Source organism: Arachis stenosperma, chromosome 3 (assembly GCF_014773155.1).
Source record: "Arachis stenosperma cultivar V10309 chromosome 3, arast.V10309.gnm1.PFL2, whole genome shotgun sequence".
In the NCBI taxonomy this organism is placed as follows: domain Eukaryota; kingdom Viridiplantae; phylum Streptophyta; class Magnoliopsida; order Fabales; family Fabaceae; genus Arachis; species Arachis stenosperma.
In genome coordinates this window covers 135,540,188-135,560,624 of record NC_080379.1, presented here as the reverse complement: position 1 = coordinate 135,560,624, position 20,437 = coordinate 135,540,188, and the positions used below count along the sequence as shown (strand labels likewise).

The 20,437-nt window shown below is 37.5% G+C and overlaps 2 protein-coding genes across 3 annotated transcripts; one reads left to right on the top strand and one right to left on the bottom strand.

The window, feature by feature from the left end:
• Positions 1–379: 379 nt before the first annotated feature.
• On the top strand, positions 380–5,269 carry LOC130968505 (probable copper-transporting ATPase HMA5). The gene is made up of 6 exons (XM_057893802.1): positions 380–821; positions 2,029–3,423; positions 3,508–3,762; positions 3,874–3,996; positions 4,068–4,544; positions 4,683–5,269. Exons 1-6 carry the CDS (start codon positions 516–518, stop codon positions 5,097–5,099), a joined length of 2,973 nt encoding a protein of 990 aa, XP_057749785.1. The 5' UTR covers positions 380–515; the 3' UTR covers positions 5,100–5,269.
• A 329-nt stretch (positions 5,270–5,598) lies between these two features.
• On the bottom strand, positions 5,599–7,848 carry LOC130968506 (glutathione S-transferase T1-like). 2 transcript variants are annotated; one of them, XM_057893803.1, is made up of 7 exons: positions 7,618–7,848; positions 7,449–7,522; positions 7,306–7,366; positions 6,957–7,010; positions 6,626–6,705; positions 6,243–6,451; positions 5,599–5,991 (listed from the first exon to the last, which is right to left on the bottom strand). In XM_057893803.1, exons 1-7 carry the CDS (start codon positions 7,683–7,685, stop codon positions 5,779–5,781), a joined length of 759 nt encoding a protein of 252 aa, XP_057749786.1. In that variant the 5' UTR covers positions 7,686–7,848; the 3' UTR covers positions 5,599–5,778. The 2 variants fall into 2 exon arrangements, with proteins under 2 accessions (XP_057749786.1, XP_057749787.1); XM_057893804.1 differs by having other exon boundaries at positions 7,476–7,522.
• Positions 7,849–20,437: the final 12,589 nt, after the last annotated feature.

Here is a 20,437-nt window from a genome sequence, read left to right as displayed (position 1 = left end):
AAATAGAAGAATATTAAGAATTTAATTTTAATACTTTTTTTTAACTAAAGATAGAAAGACTCAAATTTATGATCTCTTAGATGAATATAAGAAGATTATGTTATTATATAAAATAATTTTACATATGTATCTAATAATATAATATCACATTATAAAAAATAATTATTATTTTTATTAACTACATAAATAATCATTTAAATAAATGAATATAATTGTACAACTATAAAATATCAGCATCAAAATTAAACTAAAAATATTAATATTATAAATGATGCGGGAAATATTTATTTATTAGATATAAAATGGAAGTCTTCTCGCTGAATTTCATGAGCCACTAAGGTTTATCACAGTCTAGAGCCAAAAAAAAAAAAAAAAACTTGAATTAAGAACCAAGCCAAGATCCGAATATAAATAGGAGGGATGGAAAGCAGATAATGATACTGAACCTTTAATTTGAAGTTACGCATTTTCTGCTTCTATCTTGTTGTTACGTTAGTTATTGTTAGCATACCTCCATGGCTAACAACTTTCTGGCGTTAGCTTTCGTGTGCAACGATGGAGGCTCGAGTTCCGGCCACCTTTCGCCGCGACCACGCTACCCTTCTATGCCGAGGTACCCGAAGGGTGTCACGGCAGCAGAAGGGAGCAGCATGGACACTATGGCCATGGCAAAAGCCTATTTCTGCGTCACTGGAATGACTTGCTCCGCCTGTGCCGGCTCCGTCGAAAAGTCCATCAAACGTCTTCCGGGTATTCGTGAGGCTGTCGTAGATGTTCTTAACAACCGCGCTCAGGTCCTCTTCTACCCCACTTTCGTTAACGTAAGTACACCATTATTAAACCTTATTAGTTATTGCTAACCCTAGCTATCATATCTTACGTGAACGTGTATATATATGTGAATTTCAAGGATTTTGCTTCCATTGATTATTGTACTATGCAGAACTGAATGAACAATGGAGATTGTGATGCTCATACACGTTTGACAATTCTTTATCCGGTTTTGTGACTAATTAATCAATTATATGAACATGAAATTATCAAGTTTTACATCCAAAGTTTTAATTAGGTATTTCTTTATATATATAATAACAATTATTCTTCCCTTAGTCTTATTTTAGTATTGTCTTATCATACTATATTCTGATGGAAGTAATCCATTCCTACCACACAGTTGAACTCTAACAACATTGATGTTGATTTATGAAACCCTAAAAAAATGAATAGTACATCATTAATTATCTTTTATTTTTGTATAGGATCATTCTAGTATATGATTATGCTATAATGAATACGGTGGTTATAATTTATTTTTTATATATTATTTTAAAAAGTACTTTATTTAATGATAATAAAAATATACTAAATTCGATATATCTATACTTCTATATTTTACTATATATAACGAGAATATAAAAAAAAATTAATACACAGCTTTTTTTTTTTGAAGTACTCTTATACTATATATATATATGAATCCAAACGTAGATACCCACTTACATATTCAAAACATATATAGCATACATAAAGAGAAAAAGAGAGAGTAAATAATATTTTTGTGGGCGTCTCTTTTTTTATTCTTTTTTTTTTCTATTTAAAATATGTACTTATGTATGCTATGTTGTATAATTTGAATATGTACGTGAGTATCACCAAATTCAAAAATTCTTAACTAACTTATAAATCACTTGCTCAGTTGCTTGTCATCTCAGTTAATTATATTTTTATTATTTTTATAGATAGTTAATAAATAAAAGAGTGTAGTGCTTATTGATACATTGGTTATTATTGTTTTTTTTATAATTAACATTAAAACTCATAAAATTGGCAACTAGAGAATGGATCAAACTGTTTGAGCATGCATGAACTTCTTTGCTGTTTTCTTACTGAATTTGAGCCTTTTTCTGTTTTTCTTTTTTTAATTTTAATATTTGGCTCACCCATAGTTTCAGACTTTCCGTTATCACTGTAGTAGTGGCATCATTAGTAGATGTGTTAATTTGCTTCTTCATTGATTGATATTCTTAGGAGGAGACCATTCGGGAGGCCATTGAAGATGCTGGTTTTGAAGCCACCTTAGACAGAGAGGAATCCAATGAGAGAAATGTTCAGGTATGCCGGATGCGCATCAAAGGAATGACTTGCACCTCTTGTTCCTCCACCGTTGAATCTGCTCTTCAAGCTATTCAAGGTGTGCTCAAGGCTCAGGTGGCTTTAGCGACCGAAGAAGCCGAAGTTCACTACGATCCGAACCTCCTTAGCTACAATCAAATCTTGGTGGCCATAGAAGACACTGGTTTTGAGGCCACACTCATCAGCACCGGTGAAGACATGAGCAAGATATACCTTCAAGTTGAAGGTGTAAGAACTGAGCGTTCCATGAGACTCATTGAAAACTCTCTTCAGGCACTTCCTGGAGTACAAGGCATAGAAATACACCCTGAGTTCAACAAAGTATCTCTTTCTTATAAACCGGATTTAACAGGGCCAAGGAATTTCATCAATGTCATTGAGGAAACCGGCTCGAGGCGTTTCAAGGCTAAAATATTCCCTGAAGAAGGAGGAAGAAGGAACACTCACAGAAAAGAAGAAATCAAGCAATACTATAGATCATTTCTATGGAGTTTACTGTTTACTATTCCTGTTTTTTTAACTTCTATGGTGCTTATGTATATCCCTGGAACTAAGCATGGACTGGATTCAAAGGTTGTCAATATGCTTACTGTGGGGGAGATCATAAGATGGGTTCTTTCCACACCAGTGCAGTTCATTATAGGCCGGAGATTTTACTCTGGCGCATACAAAGCGTTGCGCCACGGCTCTGCTAACATGGATGTTTTGATTGCCTTGGGAACAAATGCAGCATACTTCTATTCAGTATATTCTGTTCTTAGAGCTGCCACCTCTCACAGTTTCAAAGGAACTGATTTCTTTGAGACCAGCGCTATGCTTATTTCATTTATTCTGTTGGGAAAGTATCTTGAAGTTCTGGCCAAGGGGAAGACATCCAATGCAATTGCCAAGCTGATGAACTTGACTCCTGACACAGCAATCTTGTTGACACTTGACAGTGAAGGGAATGTTGTTGGTGAACAAGAGATTGATAGCCGGTTGATTCAAAAGAATGATGTGATTAAGATTATTCCTGGAGCAAAAGTAGCTTCAGATGGATTTGTCATATGGGGTCAGAGCCATGTGAATGAGAGCATGATCACAGGCGAGGCGCGTCCTGTTTCAAAGAGAAAGGGTGATACTGTTATTGGAGGGACGGTGAATGAGAATGGGGTGCTGCATATTAAAGCCACCAGGGTTGGCTCAGAGAGTGCTCTTTCTCAGATTGTTCGACTAGTTGAATCGGCTCAAATGGCCAAGGCTCCGGTGCAGAGGTTTGCTGACCGCATTTCCAAATACTTTGTGCCTTTGGTAACCTATTCATGACATGAGTTCTTTAAACTGATTATTTTCTAGACAGATTTTTGGTTTATATAAAGGGGTATGTTTATGCAGGTCATTTTGATCTCGTTTTCAACTTGGCTTTCTTGGTTTCTAGCTGGAAGATTTCATGCTTACCCAGATTCTTGGATACCATCTTCAATGGACAGCTTTGAGCTTGCTTTGCAGTTTGGGATTTCAGTCATGGTCATAGCCTGCCCATGTGCCTTAGGATTAGCAACACCAACTGCTGTTATGGTTGGCACTGGAGTTGGTGCATCTCAAGGTGTGCTGATCAAAGGAGGACAGGCATTAGAAAGCGCTCACAAGGTCAGGGTTTCATATTAGAATACTCACTAGTTCTTTTTTTTTTTTTGTGTCACTACAATCATTTATATATAAATATCCGGATTTATGAACTATGACTTTTTGTTTTTGTAGGTGAACTGCATTGTTTTTGACAAGACAGGTACCCTTACTATTGGAAAGCCTGTGGTGGTAAATACAAAACTTTTGACAAATATGGTACTACAAGAATTCTATGAACTTGTGGCTGCTGCTGAGGTAGGCATTTTATTATTATGGTTATTCATGAATAAATGCTCATTACCTTATATGTTACTTGCCTATTTTAGGTGAATAGTGAGCATCCACTGGCTAAGGCCATAGTTGAGTATGCCAAGAAACTGAGAGATGAAGAGAACCCTGCTTGGCCAGAAGCAAGGGATTTTGTCTCCATTACTGGACATGGAGTGAAGGCCACTGTTCGGAACAAAGAAGTAATAGTGGGAAACAAGAACTTGATGGTTGAACACAATGTTGTAGTTCCTGCAGATGCCGAAGATATACTAGCAGAAGCTGAAGAGATGGCTCAAACTGGGATTTTAGTTTCTATAAGTGGGGAAGTGGTTGGAGTTTTAGCAATATCTGATCCACTGAAACCCAGCGCACAAGAAGTCATTTCCATTCTCAGGTCCATGAAAATAAGGAGCATCATGGTGACTGGGGACAACTGGGGTACTGCAAATTCTATAGCAAAGGAAGTTGGAATTGAAACTGTTATTGCTGAGGCCAAACCAGAGCAAAAGGCAGAGAAAGTCAAGGACTTGCAGGTACATTGTTTTGGTAGAAAAAAGTTAAGCATTCATTTGCATTCACTTATTAAAGTGCTATTTCAAAAAGCTATAGATATTATAGTTGTTTCGAAACATATTAAATGGACTTTCATTTACTTTTTTTTTTTAAAAAAGGCTTCTGGATGCATAGTGGCTATGGTGGGGGATGGTATAAATGACTCACCAGCACTTGTAGCAGCAGATGTAGGAGTGGCAATTGGTGCTGGCACTGATATTGCCATTGAGGCTGCTGATATTGTCTTGATGAAGAGCAACTTGGAGGATGTGATAACTGCCATTGACCTTTCTAGGAAAACATTTTGGCGTATCAGACTCAATTACATTTGGGCCTTGGGATATAATCTTCTTGGAATCCCAATTGCTGCTGGAGCTCTTTTCCCTTCTACAGGATTTCGGTTGCCACCATGGATTGCCGGGGCTGCTATGGCCGCCTCTTCAGTCAGCGTTGTTTGTTGTTCTCTACTATTGAAATATTACAGGAGACCCAAGAAGCTGGACAACCTTGAGATAAGGGGCATAAGCATTGAATGATGATAAAATATGAATCAATAGAATTTAGGGGATTTGCTTTAGCTATTGTGTGTTTACTTGAAGGAGTGGTTTGTTAAGTTGTTCTGAATTTCTGATCAATAAATTTGTATAGGAGTCACTTGTTAGACGACCATGAATCTGTAAATATGCTTGGATGATTCTGTTCTGCATGTAAAAAACTGTTTTTTGTGACGGTAGAATAATGTACAAAACGAAAAGCCTTTACCAGTCCTGCTATTTTTTCTTATACTGTCTATCTGCTTTAAGATTTTCAGCAGACTCTTCAGTTAATTTTCTTTGCCAAACAGGTGCTGATCAACATATATTTGTATTCGTAGTATACAGTTCTCCACAAATCTGCTTCAGTAGGTACCACTCTATCCTGGCTTTGCATCCAAATTACACAAATCGAATCGAGGTGTTCATCAACCTTACAAGCACAAGTTACAAAATGGAACACTCAGCTATATGCTTGGATTAAAGATAAAAACAAGAGATGTGTTACCCATGTACAATCGCATCTCTTCTATTATTTCTGAGTCTTACACGTGCAAAATATGCTGCGGATACTCCATGTATAGTGGTGTCATATGATACCTTTATTATAAGGCATACAGGTATTCTGAAAGGAAAATCTAATTTATGTCACACTTCAGCAACAAAGATAAAGTCATCAGTTTCATATCTTTGAAGGTCCCCCCATCCTGTTGCTAGGATCAGTCCCCGTTTCAGCTGTCCTTGCCCGCTGCTGTTCGAATTTCTTTTTAACTCTGTAAAGGATATTATGTACTTCTTCAAAATGAGGATTCGTTGCAGTTCTTGTATTCTCAATCCACTGAAGAACTTTCTTGTAAGGAGATAATATTCGACTGCGATCCCTCTCATCCAAAACCTGTGATAATTCAGAGTTCAATTAGAGAATTAGATATCTTATAGATTCATGCTAAAAGATATCACACATATTACCAACCACCATTGTGGTTCAACCAAAGATTTCAAGACGACGAGTCAATTGATAGCATCCTTTACAATAAGAAATTTTAAGCTCACAAATTGGGAATATAGCTACCACACTTACAAGAGATATTTATCAGGTAATGAAGCATTAATGACAATAATAATGATCAAGTCATATCTAGTTACCTCAAGTTGCATAAGTTCACAAACCATGCTGAGATCAGCCACCGATGGTTGGGTGTTATCACACAGAAAGCCTCCATCATCTCCATTGAGCCAGAAATCCTCCAGTGCTTTCAGAGAAGATAATAAAACCTTTTCTGCTTCAATAGCTGCTTTTGGATTCAGTTGACGGCCAAGGGCAGGTGCTAGTGTAGTATGTATTACATAATTCACTGCAAAGTCATACAACAAATGATGAATAATAACTACATTCCTGGATTTTCTTCTAGTAATTTGTTTAACAATCGCTAACTAGCATACAAGTCTATAGAAAACAAAATAAACTGCTCATGGCTAGTCACATTACTTAAAGGAGTTCAAACATGTTTGGATTTGAATGTATCTACCTGCTCCATTTCGTAAATTAGAATGATGCCAATCCATTACTGAGTTAATTTGGGCTCTTCTAGACAGCTCAGTTGGATACCTGATGAATCAAAATGGAAGATGTTATATTTTATTAAGTTATTTATTCTAATCTCTGTCACCCTAATCTGTCCTTTCAATGAACATACAGAAATGAGGGAAATGAACCCAAAATTGTGTTTTACTAATGGACAATGTAACAGTTCAATTCTGAAATCTAAGAGTTCCCAAGTAATGAGTACTCTATAAAGATTAAAACAATAGCAGTTCATCAGGTCACAAGAAGCAGACAGATGAGATGGTTCTACTAACCAGTGGTCAGCAATTCCAGTAAAAGCAGAAGCAAGATATAATAGGATTGCATGGCTGCCAAAAGAAAACAAGATTAATTCCACCACTTACATAAGCATTGTAAAGAAACACAAATTCACGTATTTATAAAGTGAATTAGACAAATTAGACTAACAAAACCAAAAAGTGAATAGAATGGAGAATACTTAAATAAAATACATGTCATGTTTCAGATTTAAATTAGGATATCCCAACATACATAAATAACCTTGACAACCCAGTGATAACCAACAGGTGCAATGGAGCACCGCCATAAGCATTAAAATAAGAAAGTAGGGTTAAAAAAGCACGGTTTCTTATCAAGAATTACCTCTCGGAGAGCTTCAAGTTTCCATGAACAATAGCCGGAACTTTCTGCAGAGGGTTTACTTCTGCAAAGATATCAAACAACGCATTAAGTAGCAGAGCGGACAGCACCAACTATTGCAACTAAATCGTACAAGAAATATCTACCCGTAAAGTCAGGAGTGAGGTGGTGACCTTTGGAAATATCTACCTTAATCTCCTCGAAGTCAATTCCATTAACCCTTTACAAAGAAGGGAGTTGTGCACAATCAGAGACTGTTTGATTGTATTATTAAAGGATGTCATGAGTGACAGAGTGAGAGTGAGTAGTGTGTACCTGCAGAAGATGAGGACTGCACGAGAAGGCTGGGACATACGATCCGCATACACCTTCAGCTTCCCCATCTTCCTTTCCCTTTTGGCTTTTGAGTTTTGATCCTCTCTGCCTTGTTAATTTGGAACTGCTTCTATGTCTAAGTTGAGAACTTAGTTGCGTAATGTTGACTATCTTAAGCGGTAGCAGACACACGCAAACTCAAAAAGTCAAAAACACAACAGCTAGTGTTAGTATGCCTTCACACTAATGCACCGACAAGAATCCGGGACATGATATAACATGGCGAAGCAAATTTTAATTTTAAAATCTTACCAGAAACGAAGCACACGTATACATATAAAATATAAAGTATTTTTTTATATAAATTGTAATGATATTTTAATATTTTATTGATATTAAAATATAAATTAAAATTTTAATTATTTAAATAAATTATCATTTGTACTCATAAAAGATATAAACGCTGACAGACGTATCTATATAAGGGCTTGTTTGGGTGAGCTTTTAAGAAAAGATCTTTTTTCGAGTTATCTTTTTTTAAAAGATCTTATTGAAAAGCAAAAGTAATTTTATGTTTGGATATCTCATGTAAAAATGTCTTTTTATCTATCAATTATGTTTGGGTATAACAATATAAAAGTACTTTTTTGTTTATTTATTACATGAAAAACGTCTTTTTTTTAAGGAAAAAAGATCTTTTAAAAAAAGATGTAAATTACAGCTTCTCAAAAAAGATATTTTTTTTTATTTTACTAGTGCTTTTACTTTTACTACTAGAAATTTGCCAAACACGTTAAAAAATAAAAAAAGATCTTTTTTCATCGAAAAAAGATTTTTTTTTAACAAAATAATGGCGCCCAAACATGCACTAAGAATAAAAGAACAATTATAACCACAGAAGACAGTTTTCATGTGCCAAAAATACCCAGATATTAGTTATGCAATTAGTCTATTAGGATACTTTTGGCACACATAAGCCATCTTCTATGATTATAATTGTCGTTTTATTCTTATATGGATACATTTGTCAGTATATATATGTTTCATGGATACAAATGGTAATTTATTCTTAATTATTTTTAATATCTTATTTTAACTATATCAAAATTTTAAAATATTTTTTGTTTTAATAAATAATAATAATATATATTATATCTAAATTTATTTTAAGAATATATGTTAAGAATAAGATTGGACACGTCGACATGTGATGGTATTTACGTGTGTCCAGACTTGTTCCGAAAAGAATTTTTTATTTTTTATTAAAACACAGTTGGACACAGCAGACACACGTGTCGAACGAGTATCAGTGAGTATCGTATCCGAAATATATCCGACATGTAAACGCAGCGAAGTGTCTGTGCTTCATAACCCTCACAGGTGTGTGTATATATATATATATATATATGTGTGTGTGTGTGTTGCCACTTTAATTTTCCACGTATTACTCATATTTTTCAAAAAAAAAATATTATAATCAATATTCAGTAAAAAAACAAAATAAAAATAAAAAGTTGATTAATTTAAATATAAAATAAAAATAAAAGTATTAATTATATAATATTTAAAAATAGAATCTGCTAAAAAATTAATTTTGAGATATAGCAAATTATAATCAACTAGTTAAAAAATATGCTAGTTACATAAAAAAATAAAATAATTTTGGTGACGGAATATAACACAAAGAAAAAAGACCTAAGAGAAAGAGTAGCACTCCTCTCTAATAATAATGTCTAAATTATTAGGGGCCAGTAAACACTCTAGGTACACCTGCTTGTTTAAAGCAGCAGTCTTAGCCATTAAAGCAGCCGTTCTGCTTGTTGTGCGCTGGATGAGCACTAAAGTAGCTGTCCAATTGCGTTGGGGCATCTCTTTGATTTTGTTAAGCAGATCAGAGTCATTCCTAATCATGCTGGTTGTGCCTCGCGAAACAAGAAGAAACGCATCAAGATTATCAGTTTCACATATGACCTCTTTACACTCGCAATCCCAAGCCATAACAAGCCCTTTCCAAATAGCATGAAGCTCACTACAGAGAACACTAGAAAGAGGTATATTGGCAAAACAACCTTTTATTCAAATTCCAATGCTGTCTCTAATAATACATTCAAAGCCAGCTAATTGCTCATTTTCAAAAATGCTTGCATCACAGTTCACTTTACAGACGTTCATTGGAGGTGGTTCCCAGTTATATTACAAAGAGAAAGGAATAATATGTTTTTGGTTGGTAACAACATTAGAGAAATCTCGAGCAGCATGTTTAACTAAGTGAACAATTTTCTCCTTACTCCATGGATCATCTTGATGGAAGATGTCGTTGTTCCTATCCCTCCAAATCCACCAAAAGACCGCTGCAAAGAGAAACTCATTTTTGTTGAGGTTAGAACGAATCTAAGACACAAAATCCAAACTAGAGTCCTCAGCGGTCATTCCCAAATTTAAGCCAATCCAAATCTGACGAACTTTTTGGCAAGTCCTAAAGTAGTGATTAATATCCTCTAGAGCAAGATAACATCTCTGATAAAAATCAGAAGTAGCCAGACCTCTTTGAAATCGATAACTAGCTGTGGAAATTCTGTTGTTGAGGTAAAGTCAGAGCAGACACTTTATCTTCTCCGGTATTCTCAAGCGCCAAAGCCAAAGCCAATTTTCATTATCATTCTAGTTAAATTTCTTCTTCAATAGTCATTCATACCCGCTTTTAGTCGAGTGAGTGAGAGTATTTGAGTTTGTCCAAAACCAACCTGTTTTATCTCCTGCCTGCTTGATAGGATCAAAGAGCATCAAATCAAGTTTAACTTCTTCCAGAATCATTATGCAAAGAAGATTCCACCGCCAATGTCCATGGTGCTAAACATCTTCTAACTTCAAGTGAGAATTAGAAATGTGCACAAAATGAACCAAAGGAGCTAGCGTTTCACATGGTCGACAAGCATGATACCAAAAGGATTGAGACATCCTGCCTGTGCACCAATCAAAACCATCACGAAACTTTTCTATTATCTTATAAATCGCTTGCCAAGTGCTTGAAACATTATTAGAAAAATTGGATGAAAAGCAAGAACTCCCAGATAAATATTTTGCCATCATAATTCTTGTCCAAAACTTATCTTTATTATGCAGTAATTGCCAAACAAGTTTTCCTAATAAAGCAAAATTTACACATTGGGTATCTCTAATTCCCAAGCCTCCATATTTTCTTGGAATGACAACTTTGCTTCACTTGACCAAATTTAAGCAACGCTCCCTCACCTTTCCCTTCCATAAGAATTGTCTAAGCACAAAATCAATCTTTTAACAAAGCGAAGTAGAAAAAATAGTCACTTGCATCTGATAAATAGGAAGAGAAGAAACAACAAATTTAATTAAGCAAAGTCTGCCTGCTCTGTTAAGGAGCCGACCTTTCCAACTAGCCAGCCTATTCTTGATCTTCTCTAAAGAGTCCGAAAAAATAGACCTAGCAGCTCGAGGATGATTAAGGTTCACCCCCAAGTATTTGCCTAGGTCATTAGCAAAAGGAATATGAGAAACACCAGACAACATTTCCTTTCTTCTATTAGAGATATTTTTAGAACAAATAGTTTTAGATTTTTCAATGTTAACCTTCATTCTTGAAGCTTTGCAGAACAACTCCAAGGTGTGCACAACATTCTGAACTTGATTTTTCTTCGCTTTACAAAAAAGGAAGAGGTCATTTGCAAACATCAAGGGAGAAACTCTAGGTCCCCCTCTAGAAACAGTCACACCATCCCAAATACCCTCGTTAACTTGTTTGGAAATGAAGCACGCCAATCTCTCCATGTACAAAACAAATAAATAAGGAGAAATTGGATCTCCTTGCTTGAGCCCTCTGCAAGGTTGGAAGCTGTCCAATCTATTCCTCTTTCAAAGGATGGACAGATTTAAGGCCTGAACACAATTCATTAGAAGCCGAATAATTAGAGAAGGAAAGTCAAAAGATTCAAGAGTGTGCTCAAGAAAATTCCAATAAACTCTATCATAAGCTTTTTCTAAATCATTTTAAAAGCCATAGCTCCTTTTATAGACTTTGTCTGGTTAAGAAAATAAAGAACTTCTTGGACGACAATAATATTATCAGGCGCTCCTTGATAAACCCATATTTATGACATATTTTGTGCTGAATTTAAGTGATTTATTCAATCCTTCACCCACTTATACATGTGAAATTGCATGGTTTTACTTTCCCTTCTTATTATGTGATGTATGTGAAAAACATGTTTTCTATGCTTTAAAAATATTAATTTTAATTACCTTGTATTGCCATTCGATGCCGTGATTTGTGTGTTAAGTATTTTCAGATCTTCTAAGGCAGGAATGATTCAAAGGATGGAAAGGAGACATACAAAAATGGAAGGAAAGCATAAAATGGAGTTTTTGAAGAAACTGGCAGTGACGCGTCCGCATGGATGACGCGGACGCGTGGTTCGCACAAAAAGGGATCGACGCGAGCGCATGGATGAGGCGAACGCCTGACTCGCAAAATACAACTGACGCGGGCGCATGACTGACGCAACCGCGTGGAAGGGCAACACTCCAGATGATGCGACCACGTGACCCACGCGAATGCGTGACGTGCGCGATCTGTAGAATTTGCAGAAGTTGTCCTCAACGATTTTCGGGCCTTTTGGCCCAGATTCAAACCCAGAGAACACAGATTGAATGATTATAAATGGAAGAATCCACCCATTCATGGGGGGGGGGGGGAGAAAAATACACACTTTTTAGGATTTAGATGTAGTTTTTAGTGAGAGAGGTTCCCTCCTCTCTCTTAGGATTATGATTAGGATTTTTAGAACTTAGGAATATTTTTATCTCATCTTTATATCAGGTTCAATATCTTTTTATTTCGACTTCTCTTAATTGTTGATTATTGATGTTGCTTATTTGGCTTATGACTCTTCATATTTGGATTGATTTTATTTTATTAATGCAATTGAGGTATTTCAGACTTATATGTTATTGATGCTTGGGCTCTATCCAAATTATTTTCATTCAAGTAGATTTTATTCCTTTTTGGCTTTGGTTGATTAATTGGTAACTCTTGAGTTGTCAAACTCAGCAGTGGTTGAAATTGGCAGATTCTAATTGATCTAAATCGCTTTAAAACTAGTCTTCCCACAGGGATTGACTAGGACTTGAGGGTCAAACTAATTAGTCCACTTGACTTTCCTTTGCTTTAGTAAAGGCTAACTAAGTGGGAGAAAAATCCAATTATCATCACAATTGATAAGGACAACTGGATAGGACTTACAGTTTTCATACATTGCCAAAAGTTTTTATTCGTTATTAATTTATTAATTCTTGCAATCTATTTCTCTTGCTTAAAACCTTTTTCAAACCCAAATACTGTTTTTCCATAACCAATAATAAATCATACTTCCCTGCAATTCCTTGAGAAGACGACCCGAGGTTTGAATACTTCGGTTTATAATTTTATTGGGTTTTGTTACTTGTGACAACCAAAACGTTTGTACGAAGGGATTTTCTATTGGTTTAGAATCTATACTCACAACGCGACTATATTTTTACAAAATTCTTTACTAGCAAAAAGCCTAACGTCAAAATGGCGCCGTTGCCGGGGAATTACAAACGTGTGCCTTATTATTGGTTATTGTAAATATCTTTCAAATATATATATATATATATATTTTTTTCTTTTACTTGTTTATTTGTTTTCTCTCTTCCCTCTTATTTCTGATAGCTATTATGAACTCTCACCCCTCTCGCTTTGAGTTTGGTTCTAATTTTGTTGCAAGGAATGGAATCTATAACAGGACTATGCATCAAGGTCTAAGCAATCAAAGTTGGATAGAGCCACGAGGATCTGATCACCCCTTTAGGCAATAACATCCTCCTAGATATCATGGACAAAGACCATTTTACAATGCATGCCCAACTGATAGATTTGGTGGACCACCTTGTAACTACCAACAAGCCCCACCCTGTGCTCAGAAACCATCCTCTCGACATAACTTCGAACCACCACACTCACAAGCTTCTTTTCACCATTCACTACCATATGATCCTTATCCGCCCCAACGTCAATCCAATTACTCTCAAAAATCACCAATCTCCTACACACTATGTCCATATCCATCAAGCCAAGAATCACGGGTTCGCTTCGAAGAATCAGTAAACCAGTTCAATGCAATCCTTCATCAATTGGAGCAAGCGATAAATCAATTATCTTCCAGACGTTCGGACACTCAACAGACTCCCATGGCTTCATGCGGAGAATCTAATGAAGAATGTATTGTGAAGAAGACACAAGAAGCTCCAGTGGACAGCATTGAGCATAATTTCGTACTGGAACAAGTAGAGGATGCTGTCATTGTAGAAGAAGAAGAGTTGGTTGAAGACTTAGGAGATGGTGAACCTCCGCAGGAAGCCAGAGTTGTGGAGAATTCCGTCAAGGACGTTACAATTAATGCTAAGGAGGATAGTGCACAATCCCCAAGGCAGGTATCTTATGAGGAACTGGACGAAATGACCCAAGACTCAAGTTTTCTTTATGATGATAGTCACCACTCAAGTTCTCCTAGTAATGCTCTTGCATCCGCAAGTGAATTCTTTGAGACAGAAAAATCTTTCCCAAGTGAATACGAAGATGATGCAGAGGTCGACTTCTCTCAACCTCCCAATTATGACTCGAGTGATGAAGAAGATATCGGTGACCTTGATCAAGACATGGTTGAAGTGGAAGAAATTTGCCAAAAAGTGGAGGAATTCACAGAAGACCACAAGGGAGTAGAGCTTGCAGAACCACCGGAAACACCTATCCCACGGCCATTAACACCCAATATGAACTTCAAGTGGGTAAAATCCTTGACTTTCATCTTTACTTTTCCACTTGAATATGGTTTGCTTGAGACAGATGGCCAGCTTAAAGCTCTTTGCGGCTTTAAAAACAAACGGGAAATGACTCACACTCAGAGCTGGTATGCAAGATTCACTGAGGTTTCACACTTCAATTTGAGGCGCAAGGATTGGTGTCAAGCTCAATTGAAAGGATCTCGGAAGCTGTTTGGTCAATGCAGTGAGAATTCAGACTACTCACCACCCGGCTGGAAAAATGAAGATCAAGACAAAGACGGGTGTAGAAAAAAAGTTTGGGATCCTGGAGTCTGTTCTGACATTCAACACCCCAGGAGCCTTAAAGCCTGTTGGAACTCACCTAAGGGATTTGTGTACCTTGTTTGGGACCCCGGAGGATGCTGGCATTCCAAACACTGGTGGAGATTTCTGGACGAATTCAAGCACAAGCCACCATAGCAGGAAGCTCATCAAATGTCCAACTTAAGGACTTTAACTAAAAGTGCTAGGTGGGAGACAACCCACCATGGTATAATCGTTCCCCCTCTATTTTGCTCTGTTTTTTAATTTTGTTTGAACCTGAAGTTTTTGCATGACATTTATTGCATTTTGCATTCTGCATACTGCATATAAAAAAAAGGGAGAGAGCACGCGAAGCGACAGCGTCGCAGACGCGTCCGCATCACAAGTGCAGTAAAAGAAAAAGAAAGTGAACAGAGAGTTATGCTGAAGCAAGGCTGGAAGTATGTCTTTGGCTCAAAATTGTTCCACGCGACCACGTGGCCCACGCGATCGCATCATTTGCGAAAAATACTTCCCACGCGTCACTCGCGCGAACGCGTGATCTGGATATCGGCGTAAAGATCCAACGCCCAGAAAGTTGGGCTGGAATCGTGCGGCTAGTGTGCGTTTAGCACAAAACACCCACGCGTGCGCGTCCTTGACGCGAATGCGTCACTTACACAACACTCATCCCACGCGAAAGCGTAAGCAATGCGATCGCGTCGTGCGGATATTTTTACCCCTTATATCAAACAGAGAGTTGCGCTAAAACGACGCTGGAATCGTGCGTCTAGCACAAATTCCAGCGACGCAGTCGTGTGTTTCTCGCGTCCGCGTCACCTATCTTACACCCAACCCACGCGATTGCGTCTACCACGCATCCGCTTCAACCCCATTCCACACCAGTCACGCGACCGCGTGCTTCACGCGATCGCATGGATTGTAAACTATTAACCCCCTGTGACGCGAACCCTACCCATCGCGCGCCCCCAACCCCTTTCTTCTTCCTCTTCCCTGCGACCACCCCCCTCTCTCTCTACCCTTCGCCGCCGCACCTCCGACGACCACCCAGACCCCATCACAACCCCCCTTCTCTCTTTTCCCTCTCTTTCTTCTTCTCCCCTCCACCACTCTTAACCCCCCCTCCGTGACCACCACGCCCACCGCGCCACCCTTAACCACCGCGTCAGCCACCACCACCATCCCCCAGCCATCTCTCTGTCCCACTTTCTTTCCCACGCCTACCAGGTTCCACCGAACGCCATTCTTCTTTCAATTCCTAGTTAATTGAATATTTTTCTGTTTATGTTCATCATTAGGCTAGTTAGATATGCATGTTGTAGTGGATTTTAGGTGGTCAGGTAGCTAGGATCTGGATAGTGGATTTAGGCCTGATAATTGTACCGTTCCTGTTATCTTTTTATCTATTATGCAATTTATTCTGGCTATGATGTCGATCCTATTCATATGTTACTTTTACATGTTGCATGCTGCTGTTCCACTGCTCTTTCTTATTTTTGCTCTTTGTGCAGCCTTATTTCAATTCATATGAACTTATTCTTGTTATTTGTTTTCCGGGAACATCTAATTTTAGCCATAATGCTGTCCAATTTTCTGCAACTTATTTTTCCTTCTACATGCAAGTATTAGTTTTGGCATTTCTCATTTTTGATCTGCTCCATGCATACCAATTACCAAACCTATTCTTGAATGCCTGGGCCAGCATTCTTATTACTTTTGATCTTCTGGTTAATAAATCGCATTATTGATGATTAAATTCTGCTTTTTACTCCTTCTATATCTATCTAAATCATCATCAATACCCTGTTTTTCCTGCTTGAATATGAGTTGACTGTTGCTTCAAATTGTGAAATTCTTGTTACTTGGAAACCAATCATCATGCCACTTACTCTGACTTCCTTTTTACTAACTCACTAATTTTCGCTTCTAACCTCTTTTTCAATTTTAACCACTTTTAACTTTCTAACTTCACACTTCCCCTTTTCACTACTTCTTTAAATTAATTTCACTCATGGCATGATAATTGTTTTTTTCCTATATTAACAAGCTTTCCACTTTTAACATATTTTGGAATGTGATTTCTCATCTCAGCTTTTCAACACCAACACAATCCAAAATATACATTTCCTTAACTCATTTCATTCTTTTACTGATCCTTTGCCACTTACTGCTTATCTTGTTATTTGCCTACTTATTTTCCTGCTTTTGTTCCTCAATTATATCTTGAAAATTTTGTCTTTTCAGGATGTCTGAATCTCAAGGCAGGGGAAAAGGGCAAAGTCACCACTGGCAAACAGAAAAGAGGAGAATCCTCTGGTTCCATCCTTGGCATCTTACATGATGATTCCTGGCAGGAGAAGAACTTTACCCCTCAAGAAAAGGCTGATCAGTTGGTACCTTCAGCTGACCCGGTAAAATTTGCAAACAAATACTATGAGATGAAATACCCAACCTTTGCCACCACCAGGAACCTACACATGGAAAGGACCCTCGAAATTCCGGAAGAACTCCAGCAGTACACCTCAGATCAGATCAAACAGAGAGGCTGGTTCTTCCTGGAAAGGAACCTAACTGAGGTCAACTCATCCTGGGTTAGAGAATTCTACTGTAACTACTTTCTCTCTTCCCTGGATGCAGTACAGCTTAGAGGCAAACAGATTCTGGTTACTGAGGAAGCAATTGAAGAAATCCTCCATCTTTCATCTAAATCAGATCAACCAGATGGTTATCAGAAAGCTAAGGAAGATATGAGATTTATGAGGTTTGATTGGGATGCAGTAAAGAAGGATATCACTCTTGATCATACTGTTCCTTGGGTCATGGGAATTAGCACATTGGTACCCAAAGGAATCAGGCTTATATATCTGAATGACGAGGCTCGGCTATGGCAACAGATTCTGAGCAACTATGTGATGCCGAGTACTCATGAGACGGAGGTACCAGCTGCCATGATTACCCTCATCTGGTGTGTGATGACGGGTAAGGACCTTTATCTACCTCGCTTCATCCGGCATTACATGGCCAGGGTCCATATTAGAGGCACCCTCTCTTTTCGTTACCTGATTACTCAGTTGGGTCACCAAGCTGAGGTCCCTTGGGAGGTTGTTGATGAAAGGCCCCCCGCAGCAGAGTGCCGAAAGATCATCCCACATAGTCGGAAGTTCCTGGCTTTCGGCTACCGCCCTCCATTTCTCACTGACACTACTGAGGCAGCCAAATCTTCAGCTACCCCTTCTGCCTCCACTGGCCCAGCACCACCCACTATGCCCCCACCTGCTCCTGAGCCCGTCTACCGTTTGGTGCACCGCCTCTTTGACCGCCTAGATCAGATGGAGCGCCATCACCAGCAGCAGTTTGAGCCATCTGACCGTTGCCCCAGGCGACTTTTTGAGAGGTCTGAGCGTCGCTACAAGTGACGTTATGAGCACCTCAAGCTGATGATCCACTCTGGTGGTGACATTTCCTCCGAGCCCGACACTCCCTCTGACACATCTGAGGAGGAGGTGAGCGATCACGAGGAGGAGGCACGTACCCAGGCTGAGCAGAAAGATCCCGGCCACACTGCACCACATCATGAGGAGCACCACTGATGATTAAATTTTTGACGGTATAGAATTTCACAAATGAATTCTCATTGCAAGTATAGTTTCTAAACCAATCAATAATCTTTTCATACAAAAAATTGCTTGTCACAAGTAACAAACCTCTAAATTTATAAACCGAAGTATTGAACCTCGGGTCGTTCTCCCTAGGAATTGTAATGAAGTGTTTTGTTATTGGTTGTGAGTTATTTTTGGGGTTTTGATAAGAAGCATGAAAGATAAATGGCAAGAAAGTAAACTAAGGCCTAAAAAGGTCTTGGCAAGGGTTGGTGGTCAAGGATCTCTATCCTAATCACTAACCACAATATGAGAATTGGCAAGGATTAATCTCATTAAATCATCCTCTAACTAGTAGTAAAGGAAAGTCAAATGAGCTATATCAATCCTAGTCCATAAGTCCTAACTCTCCACTAATTCAATTAGTGAGAACTAGAGTTAATGGATCCCAATCATCAATTACTTGGACATTAGTAACTCAAGAGTTCCTAAGTTACCTTTCCAAGCCAAGAACATAAAACTCTACTCTAGAATCCAACCAAGCATTTTCTCAAACACTTGGAAGGCATAAAAGAAAAGCATAGTAAAATTGCAAGAAAAGTAAATCTACACTACTCAATTGCAAGGAATTAAACAACAACAAATCAAATGAACACAATTATTATGAATTACCTCCAATTGAATTGAAAGAGAATAGGAGGAACAAAAGTAGATCTACAACAAAGTATAAGAACAACATAAAGGAAATTACAACAAAAGAATGGAGGAAGATGAATGTAACAACAAAGAATTGAAAGGTAGAAGTAGAAGAAAGCAAAGATTAAAACCTAGATCTAAGAACTAATCCTAATCCTAATCCTAGAGAGAAGTGAGAGCTTCTCTCTCTAGAAACTAACTCTAACTACTAAACTATGAGTTCTCCATTTCTACATGCTTTTTCTTCATTCCCTTGGTCCAATCCTTGCCTCCTAAATCTAAAATCACTTAGCAAACTTATCAAGGCATCTAATGGAATCAAGGTGAATTAAATTTAGCCATTTTAAGACCTAAAAAGCATGTTTTCACTCTTAAGCACAATTAAAGGAGAATATACAAAACCATGCTATTTCATTGAATAAATGTGGGTAAAAGGTGATAAAATCCCCTAAATCAAGCACAAGATAAACCCTACAAATGGGGTTTATCAACCTCCCCGCACTTAAACCAAGCATGTCCTCATGCTTAAACCAAGAATGAAGTAAGGGATGGCATTTATTTTATGGAAACTAACTAAGTGCAATCTATCTATATGCAACTATCTACATGAATGCAATTGCTTGGTCAAAATAAATCAATTCCCAAGAAGCATATATGCACAAGGGCCTAGGACTAGCAAGTCTAATCCATAATTGAATTGAGTTATTAAATGTTTTTACAAACTTGCATGAAAAGTGATGATTGTAGGTGGAAACATGTAATTGAGCATCAAATCCTCACCGGATGTGTTTGCACTCTATTCGCTCAAGTGTTTAGGGTTGATTCACTCAATTCTCTCCTAATCATGCTTTCCAAGATTTGTTCCTCTTCTAACAATCAACATATATCTCATGCATGCATACATCTATCATGAGGTCTTTTCTTTAGGTTGTAATGGGGTTAAGGTCAAGGTAGGATGCATATATGGTTAAGTGAGCTTGAAATTTGAATCTTTGATAAGCTTAAACTTTCCACTTAACCTATATAATAACCTATACAATTAAGTTCTACTCTAACTACCCAATTTTCTCACTTTTTCACATGCTCATGTATCCCTTTTTGTTTCACAACATATATGCATTGATTTTATTAAACTACACTTTGCTTTGGGGCATTTTGTCCCCTTTTTATTACTTTTCTTTTTCTTTTTTTTCTTTTTTTTTTTCATATTGTTTTTTTCTTTTTCTTTTCTTTTTCTCATTTTTCTTTTTTTCTTTCTATATACAAGAACATCAATGCATAAGGTTTTACATTTGATCAATACATGAGTATGTACCCAATTCCCAATATTTTCAATAACAATACAAAATTACCCTTTTATTCACCCAATGTCCCAAGGTTCCCACACT

Bases quoted from the DNA above. Each gene is read 5' to 3' on its own strand.
- LOC130968505 (XM_057893802.1), top strand. From the start codon at position 516: ATGGCTAACAACTTTCTGGCGTTAGCTTTCGTGTGCAACGATGGAGGC. The intron at 822-2,028 runs GTAAGTACACCA...TGATATTCTTAG, and splicing joins TCTACCCCACTTTCGTTAAC to GAGGAGACCATTCGGGAGGC. The intron at 3,763-3,873 runs GTCAGGGTTTCA...TTGTTTTTGTAG, and splicing joins CATTAGAAAGCGCTCACAAG to GTGAACTGCATTGTTTTTGA.
- LOC130968506 (XM_057893803.1), bottom strand. From the start codon at position 7,685: ATGGGGAAGCTGAAGGTGTATGCGGATCGTATGTCCCAGCCTTCTCGT. The intron at 7,367-7,448 runs GTAGATATTTCT...ATATCTTTGCAG, and splicing joins CCTCACTCCTGACTTTACGG to AAGTAAACCCTCTGCAGAAA. The intron at 5,992-6,242 runs GTAACTAGATAT...GAATTATCACAG, and splicing joins GTGAACTTATGCAACTTGAG to GTTTTGGATGAGAGGGATCG.